At 41.1% G+C, this 21,666-nt stretch overlaps 1 protein-coding gene across 1 annotated transcript in view; it reads right to left on the reverse strand.

Moving 5' to 3' along the window:
• The window catches only part of osbpl3b (oxysterol binding protein-like 3b), a 61,962-nt gene extending 40,598 nt beyond the window's left edge, over positions 1 to 21,364 (reverse strand). The window contains exons 1-6 of the mRNA XM_048608608.1: positions 21,332 to 21,364; positions 18,220 to 18,357; positions 10,997 to 11,090; positions 8,757 to 9,004; positions 5,061 to 5,198; positions 3,878 to 3,941 (exon numbers count right to left, since the gene is read on the reverse strand). Of these exons, the coding sequence (XP_048464565.1) occupies positions 3,878 to 3,941; positions 5,061 to 5,198; positions 8,757 to 9,004; positions 10,997 to 11,090; positions 18,220 to 18,357; positions 21,332 to 21,364 (715 nt within the window). The remainder of the gene's footprint in view (positions 1 to 3,877; positions 3,942 to 5,060; positions 5,199 to 8,756; positions 9,005 to 10,996; positions 11,091 to 18,219; positions 18,358 to 21,331) is intronic.
• Between the last annotated feature and the right edge of the window lie 302 nt (positions 21,365 to 21,666).

Here is a 21,666-nt window from a genome sequence, read left to right on the forward strand (position 1 = left end):
AGATGAAACACATCTAAGGAAGCAGCAGAAACTGAAAGTTTGGAGGCATCAGATTGTAATTTTCCAGTCTTCGAGTGAATGGCGATGCCACAGAACTGGAACATTGCAATCTTATTCGAAAGAAGAATGTGCAAAGATAAGACCAACATTTGTAGGTCAGTTATGTTAATTTTGGTGCTGGTGGGGGTGGGGGAATGCTTCCAAAAACAATACCCTGGGATAAAATTAATAGTCGTGAGCAGCAAATGTGGGCTAATTAAGGAAAACCACCAGGTTAAGGGAAATCATCCTTAATTAACTTTGTCATGGGGTAACAGATGTTGAGAGCAAAAAATAGAAGTGGCGGTAGCAACGTGGATATGAATTTGGCTATGTGTTACGAGTGGTGTTTAATAGATGGTTTTCTGATAAAAAAGGATATCTGTAGTTGTCAATGTTGGAACCCATGTCCTTCCTGAAATAGCTGAATCATCCAGAACTGGGTATATACTGGGCAATTTCAAAATATGGAAACAACAAGAAATTTCAAACTGCACAATTTCAAAATTTGTAGACAAGAAATTCTGAAGCATTGTGTCCTATAAGGAAGATAGAGTAGAGCTTCAAAAGAACATAAGTTGTTGGAATGGGCAGACAGGTGGTAGATGAAGTTCATCACAGAAAGGTTTTTTTGTTCATTCACAGAATGTGGGCATTGCTAGCTAGGTCAACATTTATTTCCCATCACTAGATGTCACTGACACCGCTGTAGTCAATTTCCTGTAGGTAGCCCCAAAATGTTTTCAGCAAGAAAGTTCAAGCACTTTGATCCAGCAAGAGTGAAGGAATGGCAATATATTTCTAAGTCAGCATGGTGTATATCTTTGAAGGGAGCTTGCAGGCAATGGTATTTATTTGTATCTGTTGCCCTTGTCCTTCTAAATGGTAATGGTTATTGGTTTGGAAGGTGCAATCTAAGGAATCTTGGTGAATTTCTACAGTATATCTTGTAGGTGGTGCACACTGCTGCTATTGAGCGCTGACAATGGAGGGAGCTAATGTTTGTGGATGTGGTGTTAAACAGGTGGGCTGCTTTCTCTTGAATGGTATTAAGCTTGAGTGTTTTTGAAGCTGCACTGATCCAAGCAACTGGGGAGTATTCCATCACATGCCTGACTTGTGTCTTGTAGATGCTGGACAGAATTCGAAAACTGATTTATATACTGCAGGATTCCTAGCCTCTGACCTGCTCTTGGGTAGTAAAGATTTATGTGCCGTTCTTTGATAAACAAAAGGGGAGGCTGGAGAAGACCTCCGAGTGGGAGGGGAGGGATCCAGTTGGCGTCTTCCACTTTGGTACCAATGGCATTGAAAGGAACAGAAAAGAGGTTCTACTGAAAGATTTCGAAAATGTAGGAGTTAAATTAGAAAGCAGCACCTCCAAGGTAGTAATGTTGGGATTACTATGGGCTACAAGCAAACTGGCATGAAGTAAATAAAATGTAGTAGTTTGGGAGAAGTACATTGGCAAATTGAATAAAGGGTGTAGACAGGATCTTATATTAATTGGACAGGAGAGGATTGGGGAGAGGGGAAATATAGGCTTACAGAGTAAGAGGATAGGAGACAATTACAGGGAAGCTATTTGGATAATGAAATCCAGACTACACAACGTGTACAAACATAGAAAAAAAAGCACTAAAAAGGGTCAAAATGTGTAAGAAATGGTAAAAAGGTAAATGGTTCTTTACTTAAATGCATATAGTATTTGAAACAAAATAAATGAATTAACAGCACAAATATATGTAACTGGTTGGGATCCTATAGGTATTATGGAGAATGCTTACAAGGAGATCAAAGCTGTGAGCTAAATAAACAAAGTATGTGATTTGTCAAAAGGACAGAGAGAATAAAGGTTGGTGAGGTAGAAATGATTTTGGATCAGAAGATGTTGAATCCATGCGTGGAGGTAAGAGGTGGGGTGGAGGAAACAATAATAATAGAGAACAAGGAAATGGAAGAGGAATTGAATAAATACTCTGCATAAGTCTTAACTGAAGAAGACACTAAAATCACTAAATAATCAAGGGGCAAAAGGTAGAAAGGAAATAAATGCAATAATTAATATTAGAGAAAAAGTACTAGGGAAACAAATGGAACCAAGACTGATAAATTCCCTGGAACTGATGGGATGCATCCTAGGATATTTAAAGAAATATCTACAGAGATAGTGGAGGCATTGATAGTAATCTTCTAAAAATCCTTAGATTCTGCAAAGTCCAGAAGGATTGGAAAACTGCAGATGTAATTGTCTTACTTAAAAATGGAAAGAATAAGAAAAAATGTAGTTATAACCTAGTTAGTTTGACATCTGTGATTGGTAAATTGTTGAAGAGCATCATAAAGGATGTAATCACAGAGCATTTAGGAATACATTATATGATCAAGCAGAGTCAGCATGGCTTCACAAAGGAGAAATCAACCCTGACAAATTTATCACACTTCTTTGTAGTAGTAACAAGTAGGAGAGATTAATGGGATACAATGTAGTTAGATTTTCAGAAGGCATTTGATAAGGTTCCACACATTAGGCCATTAAATAAGACAACAGCCTATTGCATTGGAGGTCACATATTAGCACAGATTGAGGACTTACTAACTAATAGAGACCAGAAGGTTGATATAAGGGAGGCAATTTCAGAATGGCAAACTGTAACTAGTGGAGTATCTCAGCTATCACTGCTGGGGCCACATTTATTTACAATATATATTAATGATTTGAATGAGAAAAGTCAAATACAATAGCTAAATTCGTCATTGACACAAAACAGGTGAGAAGGCAGGTGGTGAGGATGACACGAAGAGTCTACAAAAGGATTGTAAACAAGTTAAACAAGTGGATACAAAACACTTGACAGATGTATATAATATAGAAAAATGTGAGATTGTGTACTTTGGCAGGAAAAGAGATACTGAATAATACTTCAATGCAGAAAGACTACAGAAAGCTACAGAACAAAGGAGTTTGAGTTTTGTGTATAGATTCCAAAAACGTAGCATACAAGTTTAGCAGGCAATAGGGAGGGCAAACAGAATGCTGGTCTTTTATTTCACAGGCTAAAACTATTCTAGCACCAGTCTGGTCACAGCTGGAATACAGTGACAGTTTTGGGCCCCTTATCCAAGAAAAGATATACTGGCATTGGAGGCAGTCCAGTGAAGGTTCACTGGGCTGATACCAAGTATTGAGGGACACTCTCATGAGGCGGGGTTAAGTACGTTGGGTCTGGACTCATTGGAATTTAGAATAATGAGAGGTGACCTTATTGAAACAGAAAAAAATTCTTGGAGGACTTGCCAGGGTAGGCGTGGAATGATTATTTCCCCATCTGGAAGAGTCAATGACCAGAGGGCATAATCTCAAAATAACAGGTTGACCTTTTAAAGGCAGGGATGAAAAGGAACTAGTTCTCTCAGAGGGTAATGAACTTATGCATTTTTATTTACAACAGAGGGCTGTTGAGGCTGGGTCATTAAGTGTATTCAAGTCTAAGATGGACAGATTTTCAAACTGCAAGGGAACCAAGGGTTATAGGGGAAAGGCAGGAAAGTGGAGTTGAAATTTATCCAATCAGCCATGTATTCATTGAATGGCAGAGCAGACTTGATGAATGATCTGCTTCTGCTTCTCCATCTTATAGACAAGCAGTCCATTCCAAAGATTCATGCTTTCCCATTTCCAACCTAGTAACAAGAAAAGCTTTCTTTCTGACTGTTATTCCACAATGAAATTTCCAAACTGCTATTATTCCTGAGCATACAAAACCTTCATTTTATAAAAACTCTTCTTCCGTTCCTTAGAAATGGCACAAAATTCCCCATTCCAGCATACACCTACCTTGCCAGAAAGTAAAGTTTTTTGATTCAGCGTGACATGCTGATATTGGAGGATGGTGGCTCACCTAAAACGAAACATTGTTGGAAAGTAAAGTATGTTAAGATTTTCCTCCATAAATTTGCTATTTAATAGTTACCTTTATTTTTCATCTTCATTTGAAATACAAGTCCAAAATTCACAAATACACTTTTGTCTTTAACTATCAATTTAATGTGTTTGTTGCTGTTAGCGCCTTCATCTGCCAGCCACACAGAAAATTCCCACTTTGTTGGCTAGTGTATCTATCCACTAACTTTAATGGGGTACTGGAGTGTAGCACACCTACAACTTATCAAAAGCTTGCATTCACGGCTCTTTTTCATTTCTTTTTTCTACTTCTGTAATGAAAACCTTAATTCCCAATTGGCTTCAAATTCAGAGGACTGGAAAATTGAACAGAATCATGTTCCACCAAAATTCTGCCATATTTACACCTTTTGGATAAACACAATAAGGACCAATGTCTTAGTGATTCCTAGGCTGCTCTGGGAAACTTCAGACAGTACGTAATTTAAAGACCATTGTGAAAATCACATCACCTAAGAGCTGTTGACATTTTGCCGACAATACCAAAGGTTAACAATCTCTGCAATCTCAAGATAAATTGATGTCTATGGTATCAATTACTTTCCAAAGTCCTTCTGCTTCCATCTAGAGTCTAACATTTATGAAAATAACCTATCAAGAGTCATTCCTGCCATTGCAGCAGTATAATATTGCTGATGCACTAGTTGCAGGTATGTGAATAACCCTGGCCCATCTTCAGATGATAGCCGAGTTTAACTGGATGAACGTGGTCCACACTGCAATACTTCTACATGTGGAACAGGCCAATTACATTGAAAAGCTTGACTGTATAAGACAAAAACAGCACTGAAAACCACCTATTTGAGGTGTTCTTTGATAAAAGCTGTTGCAACGTACACAGAATTAACCAGTCCCTTGGAAATTATGGTTACAGTCCCTTAGAAATTAGAGTAGAAACACTTCTGATTTACCAGGCACTCATTACAAATATAATTTTGCTTAACTACAAATGTTTCTTCCCCATTTCTCAATACAACTAGGACCTGTGCAGGAAACCCAGCTGTTCAGTCACTCTCTCTGTAATTGTGTATACTTGTTATGCATCAAGAGCCGTTACCTGTTCAGCAATAAACTGGAAGCCTTGTTCTTTTCTTATGCATTCATATGTCTCCCCTAGAACTGGGTTAAATGGCTTACTTCCAGCTCTGTAATATGAAGATGCATATGCTGAAACTGCAAAAGCTGCCACAAAAACCTATGGGAATACAAGAGATAAATGACTGTTCTTATTCCATCACTTTAACTGCTTAACGGAATACTGGGCCATTAGGTTATAAAACTTGAAATATTACCAATCCATTACTCGCATTTAAAATACAAGGATGTTCATTAAACATGCATTTTCTCCATTGAAAACGAAGAACAAATAAAACCTTATAAACCTAAATCTGGGATTGACCTATTATTCAATGCTCCAAAGTAATTTGGACAAAACTAACAAAAAAAATTCACAAATGCACATTTTCAAATCTGTCCTCTTTTTGCTGTTTATAAAGGCTGGCAAAGAAAAGAAATTTTACAATCATTCTTAATAGCAAAATTTAAATGTGTGCAATTTTACACTCCCCCAAAATATACCAATATTATCTAAATTTTGTAATAGCTACATTGAGGCAACTGATTTGTTATCACACAGATCAGCTCAGAAGTATGAATCTTGATCTTTTCTAGTAATTTTAGTGAAATTGCAGTACTCAGGCAACAAAGGCATAAATGATTGCTGATAATCACAGAATGCATGTTCAATATATCACCAGCTTGACTAGGGTTATTAGAATTCTTCTAAGAGGTAGTAAGCGAGATAGATAAGGGGAAGCAGTTGATACAAAATATTTGTATTTTCAGAAGACATTTGATAAGGGAACACATGTTAATGTACTTGAGATAAGGGTCCATGTTGTTAGAGGTGGTATATCAGCATGGATAATGGACTGGCTAACTAACAAAAGGTAGAGTATTGGAATAAGGATGGCAACCTGCAACTAATGGAGAGCCACAGGGATCAATGCTATGGCCATAACATTTTATAACATATAGCAATTGTACAATAGCCAAGTTTGTGATGACACAAAAATATGTGGGAAGGCAAGTGGTGGGGATGACACAAAGAGTCTGCAGAGATCCACATGTACAGGTTATGCGATGGACAAAAACTTTGCAGACAGAATATCATTAGGCAAATGTGAAGTTGTGCACTTTGGCAGGAAGAATAGAGGAGCAGAATATTATGCAAATGGAGAAAGACTGCAGAAAGCTATTACACACAGGGATTTGAGAGTCTTTGTGCAAAAATCACAAAAGGTTTGCATACAAATTGAGCGGGTAATAGAGAGGGCAAATGGGCTATTGGCCTTTATTTCAAAATGAATGAAGTACATAAAAAAGGAAGTCTTGCTAAAACTATACAAGGCACTAGCTTAGCCAAATGACAGTTGAAATACCGAACAGTTTTGGGACTTATTTCAAGGAAAGATTTAGTATCACTGTAGGCAGTCCACAAGGTTGATCCCAGGTATGAAGGGACTATCTTATCGAGGCGAGGTTGAGTAGAAACATACAAGACTTTTAGGGAACTTGACAGGATAAACGCAAAAAGATTGTTTTCCACTTCTGGGAGAGTCTATGACCAGAGGGCGTAATATCAGAATAAGGGAATCACCCTTTTATAGTGGAGAAAAAGAAGAATTTGTTAAGGAAGTTAATTTGTGGAATTCTTTACCACAGTGGGCTGTTGAGGTTAGGTCATTCACTATATTCAAGGCTGAGATAGAGAGTTTTTAAAAAAAAAATCAGTAAGGGAATCATGGATTATGGGGAAAAAGACAGGAAGTGGAATTGAGGATTATCAGATCAGCCAAACTCAATGTACCAAATGACAAATTTTACTCCTACGTCCTTATGGACAATCAATCCATTCTATTCTGTAGCCACAGGCAATATCAATCTTTCTAAACAAAAACAAGTACCTTTCAGTTTAGAATATTTTACTTAAACATAAGTGAGCAACAATCACTGGCCTCAACAATGACACCCACATGAACTCCCACGAACAAACGAAAGAAGTTTCATCTTGCAAGCAACTTCTAATAAACAAGGGAGTGAGTAGGCAGAAAGGATTGGGAGTCGAAAGCAGTGCAAGTTATTCCTTTTCAGCACAATGTCATTGAAAGTTGTTTGATCCTATTCTTGCCTGGTTCTAGCCAGGTCAAAAATAAATTACCATCCCAATGTGTCCTTTGCCCTCCCCAGATGACAATATCATCTGGACTTTTGCCGGTATACTTAGTGCTTTTGTTTAGATTGCTGCAGTTACAGAGGCCAACATGGAAACAGATGCAACAATGATTGATTAACTGACAAAATGCCAGCTGAGAGATTTTTTTTTTTTTTTAAAATTCACTTACGGGATGTGGGTGTTACTGGCTAGGCCAGCATTTCTGAGGAAGTGTCACTGGACCCGAAACATTAACTCTGATTTCTCTCCACAGATGCTGCCAGACCTGCTGAGCTTTCCCAGCAACTTCTATTTTTTGTTTCAGCATATGTTACCTATCTCCATAGGCCCTTGAGAAAAAGGTGAGCTGCTCTCTTGAAACACTTTTCCAACAATGATTGACCACAGACCCACAATGCTGTTAGGAAGAGGATTCCAAGATTTTTGACCCAATGATACTGAAGGAACGGTGATATACTCCCAAGTCTTGAGGAGAAAAAGGAACAAAGGGATGAAGCTGAAAGAAGTGCAGCCACCCTCTGGGAAGAGGAGGTCACTCTTTTTCTAAGGGCTTCAGCAATAGATCTAGATCACATTCAATGAACCAAGGGTCTGTACAGTACTAGGTACCACGTCTCCATCTTCCATGTTTCGTTTCGCTTTCCTCTGATGTAAGAGACACTTTGGCATGAACTGCAGATTCTCTCTTCAGACAATTAGTAGCCTCAGTGATGGCTGTTAAGGGATATCTTGAGTCTCACATTTCATCTCGCTCAACTCCACTCCCATCTCCACTGGTTCCAAATGGACAGGAAACTGGTCTTCATTATGAAAATCTAAACTTAAATCAGCTTCCCATCAGATACGGGTTATTAAACAGACTCACCTCCTGTTTGTCACCTGGTGAAAATTATGCCTTTGTTTCCCTCTCCACAGATGTTATCTGACCAGCTAAGCACTTTAAGCATTTAAAATAAAAACCGAAAGAACCGCGGATGCCGTATATCAGGAACAAAAACAGAAGTTGCTGGACAAGCTCAGCAGGTCTGGCAGCATCTGTGAAGAAAAAATCAGAGTTAACATTTCGGGTCCGGGTCGGAATCTGAGGAAGGATCACCGGACCAGAAACATTAACTCTAATGTTTTCTTCACAGATGATGCCAGACCTGCTGAGCTTTTCTAGCAACTTCTGTTTTTGTTCACTTCAAGCAATTTTAGTTTAAACTACACAAGGAAATCAGTGCAAACAAAGGTAAGACAGAACTGCAGATCAACTTAAAGAAAGGCACACATCAAGAGAGGAAATAGGTAAGAATGTAAGAGATGAAATGCATTGTTAGTGGAAGATATGAACTACATCAATCTACAGCAGGTACAAAACTAATTGCACAGTAAATTCCTGCTGATCATGAGCAATAATGGACAATCAATAGCTTTTCATTTCTCACTAGCAAAGCAATATACATGAACAAATTCAAACACATATCCTGGATCTAGTGCAGGCCTTGCATGTACAGATGAAATAAAATATTCAATTACCATTCTTTCAAATGGGTCATCAGATTGAGATGCCTTATCCAGTAGCTCACTGTATTCCAGTTCTTCACAGAGGCGCTGCAGCGTGTTCACTGGTTCGTTTAACTGCACTGGCATGGAAACTTTAGAAAGATCTTTCCCTACGTTATTCCTTAGAATATTCCACAAGCTTATTTTACTGTTGGCTGATCCTGGAGCTGGCAGGCATGATCTTCTTCTAACATTGTGACTTGTACAATTTTGGGCACGGCCTGTTTTATTTAAGTAAATTAAATATTGCTTAAGATTGTGAAGACTTGACGATAAAATTACAGTGACTGTTTCAATTCATTCTTCACAGAAAATTCAAATAAATACTCACCTTTCCTGAAGAATACCACTAGAGTAAAAAGTGCAGCAGTCAAATAGTGCAACAGTTCCAACATTATTAATTAACGATCACAGTCATATTTGATATACTGTACAAATACACTGAGGGGCATGTTAATCCAATTCAACGGACAGGAAACAAACTGGTTCATATAGAATATGAGGTTAACATTTTGCTCAATATTATTCTCCAATGGGCTGAACCTTACTTCTTTTTTTGGCTAAGTCCAAATTGTGTTGTTTTTTTTTGAAAGGCTTGTCACCAGAGATCTAGCGAGTTCTCTTGTCGTATCTTATACGAAACATACCTCATTTGTCACCCACCTGTCTCGATGGCACTCTCATGTCTAATTTCCACCCCATCTTACCATGCACCTTTCCTGGAACAACGTATCACTCAGCAGATATCCACTGAAACACCAGCATCCCTTGTACCCATGCCACCGTAATGCAGCTAGACGAGCACTGGCACTTCGAAGCTGCCCTGCTCAACCACAGATGAAGTCAGAAGATATCAGAGAAGGAGAAGATGGTAACGTAATTCTTTGATATAATCCTAGTGGACTGGGGGTTGCAGAGGAAGCCATTCTCTTCCTCAAGGATACAGCCAGCTGATGTGAAATTGCCACCTCGAGTGAGGAGGAATGGACAACGGTGCCACAAAAAGGGTCAATGACCATCACTGCTCTGTCAAGGTAAGTGCCACACATCTCTCTCTGCCTCCTTACAGTTACTTCCTCTGCCACTGAACCCAACTCCCACCAAAACACTTGCTGTACCACTCTCACTATTGCCTTCAACAGCTTCCCTCACTTACTCTCCCCCTCAACATCCCAAACCACTAACTGTTCTGTGCTGCGTCCACAATTTTTCAACACATTTCATCACTTTATGCCAACATGCACCAGCAAGACAGACCACCCCACCCACTGTCATCTCATTTATTAGCCCCAATTACTCATTACAGGAGAAGACAACCCATAATATGGCAGACAGAACCCAAATGAGTGGAAATGTATCCAATATCAGGCTTCTCAGTCTCTACCGTGAGAGAATTCAGGCCCTCGAAGACGACTGGGACAGTTCCTGCAGGGATGCTGAAACATCCATGTCACACCAAACACGTTACCACTCTCTATTCCACTGCAATTCTCACATCAACCTCACTGTCTCTCCCAATCACTACACAACACTTCTAACCACAGGTAATGACGTCTTCTCTCTCTCTTTTGCCTCGCAGGTTTTGCAAACCTATCCTCGATCTCTACACAGAAAAACATCTGGCTCCACCAGAAGCCCTATCTTTTATCTCCGAGGATGACAGTACTGTCCGTCTCAGTCAAACTGATGGTCCAGGTACTACATAGCTCAAGCACTCTCTCTAGAAGTGAGGAAGTGAAGGGTGGGAAGAAAATTAAGATTCTTACTTCTAATAGGCAATTAGCCAGACATGTGACAGTGAGAGAACATTCCAGGTTTTCACACCCAAATGCTGAACCTTTGGCGACTTGAAGGCTGCCAATGTTCACAGAATCATGCCTCACTATGATTCACTGTCTTCAGTAGAAAATTAATCAAAACTGGTAAAAGACATGATACAATTTAGAATTGGCATAGTGTCCCTTATTCCACTATCTGAGGGCAATGACATTCTAATTATCACTGTGACAATTTCGAAAAGTGTTATTTTCACCCTGGATGATGGAGTAGAGAAAAAAGCTACCTCCTCCATTGTGTATTTTCAAACAAAATTTTGAAACAAAATACCTGAGGATAATCCCCAGCTTCAATGAAAATTCACCCACCATCACCCTTGGCACATGTTTGTATACAAAGTGGAAGCCTTGAGGAGAAAATATATTGAATGATCTTACATGCATTCTGAGAATTTGTCTCTGCGTCGGTGCTCAAGTTATCCTCTGAAACATTGTCACTTATGTCACTGACATATGAATCATCATCTGAGGCCTACAACAGAAATAAAAACAAATTATTCACTCTTCTTAAAAGCACTTGAAATCATACCCACCAAGATAGCAAGCATCATTGTTGATAAAGAACAGAGTGATATTGACAGTATACACACACAGTAATAACATAGAGAACATTAACCCAGCACTGGCAAACCTCTCACTATAACTGGGAATAGTTGTGAAGAAAATCTCATTCACATACTAAAGAGGATGCAGCAAACGAAGCCAAGCATGTTCCTCTACAGAGAAGATAACTGGTCTGAAAGATATCAATCATGCACAGTTCCCAGGAACATTCTGTATGTCTGTCCTCTTTACCCATCCTTATTTTCATACAGTCATAGAGATGTACAGCCTCGAAACAGACCCTTCGGTCCAACTCGTCCAAGCCAATAAGATATCCTACATAAAACTAGTCCCATTTGCCAGCATTTGACCCATATTCCTCTAAACCCTTCCTATTCATTTAAAAGGCATTGGGATGGGTAAATGTTGTAATCGTATTAGTCTCCAACAGCAGCTCATTCCATACACACACACCCTCTGTGTGAAAAAGTTGACCCTTAGGTCCCTTTTAAATCTTTCCCCTCTCACCTTAAACTTTTGCCGTCTAGTTTTAGACTCCACCAACCCAGGGAAAAGACCTTGCCTATTTAACCTATCCTTGCCCCTTATGATTTTAAAAACCTCTACAAGGTCACCCCTCAGCCTCCGACACTCCAGGGAAAATAGCTCCAACCTATTCAGCCTCTCCTATATATCAAACCCTCCAACCCTGGCAACATCCTTGTAAATCTTTTCTGAACCCTTTCAAGTTTCACAACATCCTTCCTATAGCAGGGAGACCAGAATTGCATGCAATACCGCAAAAGTGGCCAAACCAATGTCCGGTACAGCAGCAACATGACCTCCCAGCTCTTATACTCAATGCACTTACCAATAAAGGCAAGCATACCAAACGCCTTCTTTGCTATCCTATCTACCTGCGACTCTACTTTCAAAGAACTATGAACCTGCACTCCAAGGTCTCTTTGTTCACTCTCCAGGACCTTACCATTAAATGTATAAGACCAGCCCTGATTTGCCTGTCCAAATTCAGCACCTGACATTTATCCACTCCTTGGCCCATTGGCCCATCTGATCAAGATCCCGTTACACTTTGAGGTAACCTTCTTCGCTGTCCACCACACCTGCAAACTTACTAACCATACCTCCTACGATCACATCCAAATCATCTACATATGTGAAGAAAAGCAGTGGACCCAGCACCACACCAATCCTTGTGGCACACCACTGGTCACAGACCTCCAGTCTGAAAAGCACTCCTCCAACACCACCCTCTGTCTTCTACCTTTGAGCCAGTTCTGCATCCAAAAAGCTAGTTCTCCCTGTATTCTGCGTAATCTAATCATGATAACCAGTCTACCATGAGGAACCTTGTTTAAAGCCTTATTGAAGTCCACATAGATCACATCCACTGCTCGGAGAGACAAGGTTTCCCATGCACAAAGCTATTTTGACTATTCCTAATCAATCCTTGCCTTTCAAATGCATGTAAATCCTGTCCCTCAGGATTCCCTCCAAAAGCTTTCTTAAATAGTGGCACAACATAGCCAACCTCCGGTCTCTGGTACCTCACCTGTGGCTATTGATGATACATACATCTCAGCAAGGGGCCCAGCAATCTCTTCCCTCGTTTCCCACACAGTTCTAGGGTACACTTTATCAGGTCCCAGTGATTTATCCACCTTTATGCATTTTAAGATGTTCAGCACCTCCTCCTCTGTAATATAGACATTTGTCAGGATGTCACTATTTCCCCACATTCTCTATCTTCCATATCCTTCTCCACAGTAAACACTGATGCAAAATACTGGTTTAGTACCTCCCCCAGCTCACGGCGGTTCCACACATAGCTGGTCTTGCTGATCTTTACGAGGTTCTATTGTCTCCCTAGTTACCCTTTTGTCTTTAATGGATTTGTAGAATCCCTTTAGATTCTCCTTAAACCTATTTGTCAAAGCTGTCTCATGTCCCCTTTTTGCCCTCCTAATCTCCGTCTTTAGTACACTCCTACTGCCTGTCTACTCTTCTAGGGATTCACTCGATCTCCGCTGTCTATACATGACATATGTTTCCTTTGTTTTCTTGACCAAAACCTCAATTTCTCTAGTCATCCAGCATTCCCTACACCCACCAGCCATGTCCTTCACCCTAACAGGAACATGTTGTCTCTGGACTCACATTAGCTCATTTTTGAATGCTTTCCCACTTTCCAGCTGTCCGTTTATCTACGAATATCCGCCCTGAATCAACTTTTGAAAGTTCTTGCCTAATATCATCAAAATTAGCCTTCCTCCAATTTAGAACTTCAACTTTTAGATCTGGTCTATCCTTTTCCAATCACTATTTTAAAACTAATATAATTATGGTCACTGGCTCCAAACTGCAGTCCCAGTCTATGTATGGAAAATTAAACTCCCCTACCATAACCACCCTATTATGTCATAGATAACTGAGACTTTACAAACTTGTTTCTCAATTTCCCACTGATTATTGGGGGGTCTATAGTATGATACCAAGATGATCGTCCCTTTCTTATTTCTCAGTTCCACTCAAATAACTTCCCTGGATGTATTCCCAGGAATATCCTCCCCAAGTACAGTAGTAATGTTATCTTTAATCAAAAATGCCAGACCCCCTCCTCTCTTGCTCCCCTTTCTATTCTCCTTATAGCATCAAAACCTTGGAACATTAAGCTGCCAGTCCTGTCCATCCTTCAGCCACGTCCCTGTAATTGCTATGATATCCCAGCCCGATGTCCCCAACCATGCCCTGCATTCATCTACCTTACCTGTTACGCCTCCTGCATTGAAATAAATGCAGTTTAATTTATCAGTCCTATCTCATTCTGTGCTTTGTTTCTGCCTGCCCTGTTTCAATAAAACCATAAAACATAGGAGCAGAAATTAGGCCATTTGGCCCGTCGAGTCTGTTCCACCATTCAATCCGCTTTCTCCCTGTAACCCTTGATAATCAAGAACCTATCTACCTCAGTCTTAAATGTACTCAATGATCTGGCCTCCACAGCCTTCTGTGACAGTGAATTCCATAGATTCACCACTCTCTGGCTGAAGAAGTTTTTCCTTATCTAATAGGTCTTCCCTTTACTCTAAGGCTGTGCCCTCGGGTCCTAGTCTTTCCTACAAATGAAAACATCTTCCCAACATCCACTCTGTCCAGGCCATTCAGTATACTGTAAGTTTCAATTAGATGCCCCCTCATCCTTCTAAACTTTTCTGTGTTTTTTTTTTAAAAGAAAGGTTCTCTCATGGAATCTGAATGTGGCTGTCTAGGCTAAGATATATTGCTCCTCTCCTAACCTGATCACGCGTGAATCACTACAAGATGGATCCAAGTTCAGTGGTAATAGTGAAGACAAATGGACTGTTTGTCTTTATTTTAAAGGCAAATAAAGTCCAGAAATAGGGAGCTCATGCTAAAACAATACAAGGCACTAGTCACAGCACACCTGGAATACAGTCAATTGTTTTGGTCCATTGATTAATGGAATGATATACTAGCATTGGAAGCAGTTCAGAAAATATTCCCTAGATTGATTTACTTATGGAGGGATTTTCTTGTCAGGAGAGGTTGAGTAGATTGTGCTTGTACTCACTGGAAATTAGAAGAAGAATGACAGGAGACCTTATTGAAATGTAAGATTGTCAGGGGCCTTGACAGGATAGATGCTGAGAGGTTGTTACCCCTTGTTGGGAGGTCTAGGGCCAGCAGGCATAATATTAGAGTAAGATTTCAGACAGAGACGAGGAGGGATAACACAGTGTGGAGTTGAAGGAACACAGCAGGCTAGGCAGCAGAGGAGCAGGGAAGTTGACGTTTCGGGTCGGGATCCTTCTTCAGCAATGGGGGAGGGAGAAGGGAGCTCAGAAATAAAGAGAGGGAGGAGGGGTGGGGCTGGGGAAGGGAGGTGGGACAGTGATAGGTGAGCGCAGGTAGGCAGTGGTGGGGATTGGTCAGTGAGGTGGGAGGGGCGGATAGGTGCAAGACAAGATGGACAGGTTGTGTCAGGTCAAGGAGGCGGGGAAGGGAGGGAGGGTTGGTCATGGGATGAGGCCGGGGAGGGGAGATTTTGAAACTGGTAAAGTCCACATTTAGGACATTGGGCTGTAGGCTCCCGAGGCGGATTATGAGATGCTGTTCCTCTAGTTTGCAGGTGGTGTCATTGTGACACTGGAGGAGGCCCATGATGTCGCCCAGGGAGTGGGAGGGGGAGTTAAAATGGTTCGCGACTGGAAGGTGTTGTCGTTTGTCACGAACAGAGCGCAAGTGCTCCACAAAGTGGTCTCTGAGTCTACGCTTGGTCTCACCAATGTACAGGAGGCCACATCGGGAGCTGCGGATGTAATAGACCATATCGATGGATGTGCAGGTAAACCTCTGTGTGATGTGAAAGGTTTGTTTGGTGCCTTGAATGGAGGTAAGGGGGAAGGTGTAAGGGCAGGTGTAGCACTTCCTGCAGTTGCAGGGAAAGGTGCCAGGGATGGTGGGGCTAGTGGGGGGTGTGGAGCAGACAAGGGAGCCGCAGAAAACGCAGTCCCTACGAAAGGCAGCTAGGGATGGGGAGGGAAATACATCTTTGGTTGTGGAGTCAGATTGTAGATGGCGGAAGCGGCAGAGAATGATATGTTGGATACGGAGGTTGGTGGGGTGTTATGTGAGGACAAGGGGGATTCTGTCTTTGTTTTTGTTGGGGGGGGTGGGAACGGATGTGATGGCAGAGGTGCAGGAAACACAGGGATATGGTTGAGAGAATTTTCAACCACCAAAGGGGATGATGATGCGGTCCTTGAAATAGAAGGACACCTGGGATGTTCGGGAAATGGAACGCCCCATCTTGGGAGCAGACGCGGTGGAGGAATTGGGAGTAGGGGATTGCATTCTTGCAGGAATGTGGGTGAGAGGAGGTGTAGTCCAGGTAGCTGTTGGAGTCGGTGGGCTTGAAATCGATGTCGGTTTCGCGACGGTCACCAGAGATGGAGACAGAGAGGTCCAGGAAGAAGAGAAAGGAAGAAGAGATGGTCCAGGTGAATTTGAGGTTGGGGTGAAAAGTTTTAGTAAAGTTGATGAACTGTTCAAGTTCCTCGTGGAAGTATGAGGCAGCACCGATACAGTCTTCGATGTTGCGGAGGAAGGGGTGAGGGATAGTGCCAGTGTAGCAGCGGAAGAGGGACTGTTCCTTAACTAGGGGGGAGAAAACAGAGTCAGAGTCAAGGTAAGCGGAGATAGGTTCAGGGTGGCAGGAACAGGCAGAGACAATGGGTCAGCCGGGATAGTCAGATTTGTGGATTTTGGGAAAGATTTAGAAACGGATGGTTCGGGGTTGGGGAACAATAAGGTTGGAGGCTGTGGGCGGGAGGTCACCTGAGATGATGAGGTTGTGAATGGATTGAGAGATGATGTTTTGGTGGTCGGGGTGGGGTCATGATTGAGGGGGCGGTAGGAGGAGGTGTCAGAAAGTTGGCGCCTGGCCTCGGCTATGTAAAGGTCAGTGCGCTACACCACTATTGCGCCACACCACTATTGCGCCTCCCTTATCTGCAGGTTTGATAGTGAGGTTAGGGTTGGAGCACAGGGAGCAGAGGGCTGCACGTTCTGTGGGGGAGAGGTTGGAGTGAGGGAGAGGGGCGGAGAGGTTGAGGCGATCGATGTTGCGACAGCAGTTGGAGATGAAGAGGTCTAGGCAGGGTAGGAGGCCTTGGAATGATGTTCAGGAGGATGGGGTGTGTTGGAGGCGGGAGAAGGGGAATATAGAAGGTGGGTTAGACTCACTGTTAAAGAAATAGGCGCGGAGGCGGAAGAAAAAGTGTTCGACATCCAAGCGTGAACGGAATTCATTGACGTGTGGGTGCAAGGGAATGAAGGCGAGTCCTTTACTGAGGACTGACCATTCGTCCTTAGTGAGGGGCAGGTCCGGGGAGATGGTGAAGACCTGGCAGAGCTTGGGACTGGGACTGGGTGTAGCGTTGGTGACTGGGTGTGGGGGCTAAGTTAGTAACATCATCAGTGGCGTCGACGATGGGTGGAGCAACGTCGGCGGAAGTTGCTACCTCAGAGATGAGGAGGAAATTTTTTTCCTTCTGAGGGTATCCAATCTATGGAATTCTTTACTGCAGAGAGCTGTTGAAGCTGGGTCATTAAGTATACTCAGGGTTGTGATGGACAGGTTTTTAATTAGTAAGGATATCAAGGGTTATGGAAATAAGGCAAGATCAGTTGTGAACAGAAATTTACAGAGAGTAGGATCGAAGAAAATACATACCTCAAGTAGATATATGTGCAGCTGCTGATATTGGGCTAAAGGAAGATTTGTCAACTTCAGCAATTCTCATTAAATTCCACGTGGCTGAACCGAATCAAGCATCCAATGGTACGGTGATGAAACAATGTGCATTCAGCACCTTTGACATATTAGTTGATACATTAACAGTTCTCTCTCGTAAGGGACTGCCCTTTACAGGTTTAAACCTGTCATCACCCCCACCCCTCAGAAAAACAAATCAACTTTCCATTCTTTCCACAGCATAAAATTGTTCTTATCCCAATACATTATCCATTCCTCATTACTTGTACATTACCAGGCTTTTCCCATTGTGTTGGGCATAACCAAGCCCTAAATGTATTCTCAAATAACATTCAACCTAGGTACACACCGAGCAAACCACAGAGGCTTGTTTAAATTTGGGACATATTGTTTCTACTATATAGTTACTGTATTAAAGAAACTCTTTTTACAGTTTTCTCAAATTCACACTATCCTTATTGTGAAAGCAGAAAACCAAAACAGAGAATACAAGCATCGCACCTTTGGAAATGCCACAGGTCCCATGACAAAAGTGGAAATTTTTAAATTTTTTTAAAAAACTCAATAGATCCAAGCAACTGGACTAAACCACCAATGACTGTTGAAATATCAGCTGAGAATAGGAATTCATGCTCAGGCCAGATCACACTCTGATAGCTGCTTTGAACTTACAACCCACAACGAATCCTGAACCGGTATATAGATCGCAAGTGAATAATATCCTCAGCAGCACACTAACCTCATTCTCTGATGAGCTCGCTGACAGCAAGACTTCCTGTGCATCAAAGAACTCACAGAGAGAGTCTGCTCGAGAAACCCTGCTTTCATTTGAGAGTTGATGGACCAGAGGATTGGTTACTTGAGCAAGATCTTGCTGCTGCAGGACAAGGAAAGAAGGAAGAGAAATCATTATAACTGGATTTCAATGCATCAGAAATTGGGAATAAACTTTTTAAAACTGTTTCTGTCTACATATATTAAAAACCCTGAAAATTAAAAACCATTCATAAGTATGTTGTAGTGTAAGTTATTTTTTAAAACAGATCACACACTTAGATTTAGTGCATCAAAACTGACACGCACAACATGTTGCTAGCCACTGCAGCACTTGTTTCTGACAACAATGTAAATCATGGAAATGCTATATTCAATTCTGACTAACTTGCTGGCAGTAAGGATGCCTTTCTAAGCCATGAAAATATTTTTGGGTTCCAATCTGCCATTTTAACCCAAGGCCTGTAAAGTAGTGGTTGCCACACCAGGCAGACTTGCTGGGAACAGCAGCTGATAAGAAGAGGCCACATGAGGGAAGTTTTAATTGGGGAAAACAAAATCCTTGTAATGCAAGATAAGTAGGTCCAAAAGGAATTCTTCAGCTATGTCTATCTTCACAATGAAGATTCTTTCCTCCTGACCCACTTCCCATGTGCCTGGGATGGCCAATCTATTATTTTATGTCAAAGGCAAAATACTGCAGATGCTGGAAATCTGAAAGAAAGTGCTGGAGAAACTCAGCAAGACTGACAGTATTTGTAGAGCCCAAAAACGAATGCAAGAGAAATGAAGGCCACACATCATGGTGACAGGTTCTAAAGATGTGGAATTCCACATTAGGTCTATGAGGCTGTAAATGGAAAATGCAGTATTGATTCTCCAGCTTGCGTTGTGCTTTGTTGGAACATTGTTTCAGGTCCAGGACAGAAATGTCAGCAAAAGGACAAGATGGTTTATTGGAATAGCAAACCAACAGGAAAGTCAGGGTCATTTCTACAGTCAGTGCAGAGGTGTTCCATAAAAAGCTGTCACTTAGTCTGCATTTGGTCTTGCCAATGTAAAAGAAACTGCATTGGGAGCAGTGAATGTAGTAGACTAGATTGAAAGGAGAACAAGTATTCAATATTGAATTCCACACCTTTAGGCCCTGACCCCGTGATATCTGTCCTGGACATGTCTTGGTTGCGTTTTGCTTACTTTGGTCTGTGATGAGGGCCCACTTTCACCCTTCCACACCTTTATTTACATTTTACATCTCTCTTTCACCCCAATCAGCAACCTCTTTGTTGTTTGCACTGTGCCTCCACACCAGCCATCTCCCTGGCTCCTCCTCTATCTTGGTCAACAGTATAAAAATATCATTTCCCAACCCCTTTCATTCTGAAGTAGTGTCACCTCAAACTCAAAACGTTAACTGTTTCTAGCTTCACAGATTCTGCCAGATTCAATTTTCTCCAGCATTTTCTGTTTCTATTAAATTATTTTATAGTAAGGAACCCACAGTTAGCAACTTCCCATACACTTTGAATAGTAAATGAGGCTCGGGCAGTTTCAGGTTTAATTCAGCATTTGGGTTATAGGGTCTGTTTCCGTGTTGTATGATTCTTCGGTCCAACTTGATTGTACCAACCAGGTTTCCCAAACTAAACTAGTCCCATTTGCCTGCATTTGGCCCATATTCCCCTAAATCTTTAAGCTGAGACAATGGTCAGGATTTCCACAGGTAGCCTGGGACAGGTGGATGCAAGTCAGCCAAGGTTAATATGATTGACAGATATTCTGAAACGTTTCCTGCAAGGATCAATGGTAAAATAGGGACTAATAATTAGTTAAGCACAGGACATCTAGGCTCATGCAAAACTAATGAATAAGAAGCAAAGGTGACCAGAAATGAAGCAAAATAGAAGTCACGGCATCCAAGAAAGGGTGTGGAAAAACTCAAGAAATGTCTAATTTTATATAAGCCATTATCAAATACGTAGCTAACTTTTACCTTGCCCTAACAATTATGAATTATGTTTGCTCTGACAATACAGAGCTACTTAAAACAAAATCTACTTTATTTATAAATAAGCAATCAAATAAAAATGCAATTATCCCTCAAATAAAACAATACACTGCTGAGGTTAATTAGGTTTCTTTTTGTCTTTTACAATTAAAAACTCCATTAGCATCATTTCACAATAATTTGTCAGGACTGAAAAGGACAAATACTAATTTAAAATTTACATCAAATGTTGAAATTTCAAAAAAATTCAAAGGTTTACACAAGTTCTATGAAGAATTGAAAATGCATGGAGTACACAATTCAAACTTTATAATTTGTTTGTAAAATGTATTTATTTTGATTTAATTAATAAAATGATCTCTGCTGTGAAAATCTATTTAATTTTGAGTGAAGTTGGAAAAAATAGCATTTCAGAGGGTGCCAACAACAGACATAAAAATTCAAATTTGTAAGATAAACATGGACAAAATGCCCCAGCTTAACAAAAAGCAAAGTATTATTGAAAGGCAGTCATTTCCACAGGAGCTTAAAAATCTATTTAAGTGGTAGGTTACTGACTTGTGAAGATTGTGGCCCAGAGTTTCAAATGCCAGAAAATCATTTCTGAAATATAGACAGGAGTTGCCATGGGGACCCTGAGGAATCCCTATCATAACAGACTCATATGAATTGCCTAGGAAGTTGAACGTTCCACTTGGAAGTTCTGCTAAGTCTGAAACCCTCCAAAAGTAACCATTTAAATCAGAGAATTCACAGGGTTCAGTTGCTGTTAAGTAAACAGTTACTCAAGAAAAGTTAGACTACTAAATACCTGGCTTAACTCACAAGTAACCAATTCATCTCTTGCACACCCAACCACATCTTCCCCAGACACCTCACACACTTGAACCCAAACTCCTCCTGCAGACCAGACATCCCAACATATCCCCTCCCCCACTGCCAAACCCAACATCACCATTCCCATCCACACTGACCTATTCTAAACACATCATTACTTATCCAACCCCCTTGTCATCTTGCACCTTGGCCTTGGCACTGTACTTACCTGGCATCCTACTCTCATTCTTACCTTATGTACACAGCATTTCATGGCAGCTGTCATGGTGGCTCTCTGTGATGCTGGACTTTAAATTTTAGAATACGGCAACTGACTACTGTGAAAAATGGCCAGAGGTTTGCCTTCCCCTGACTGTTTTATGCTATGAGGGATTTGTAAAAATGGAAGTACAAGTCCACATTTCTGAAGGAGTCCTGATCGAAATATACTGTCAGAAGTGTAGAGCTTTTCCACTGTGTAATAAAGACATGTTTCAGCTATCTGACTGCCAATCCTCTCAATATCCAGGCCAGTGCCTACTTACGGCTGAGTTTCAGAGGAAAGGAATATGGCTGCACCTGTTTTGA

This window comes from Rhincodon typus, chromosome 2, assembly GCF_021869965.1.
Source record: "Rhincodon typus isolate 14 chromosome 2, sRhiTyp1.1, whole genome shotgun sequence".
Classification (NCBI taxonomy): Eukaryota; Metazoa; Chordata; class Chondrichthyes; order Orectolobiformes; family Rhincodontidae; genus Rhincodon; species Rhincodon typus.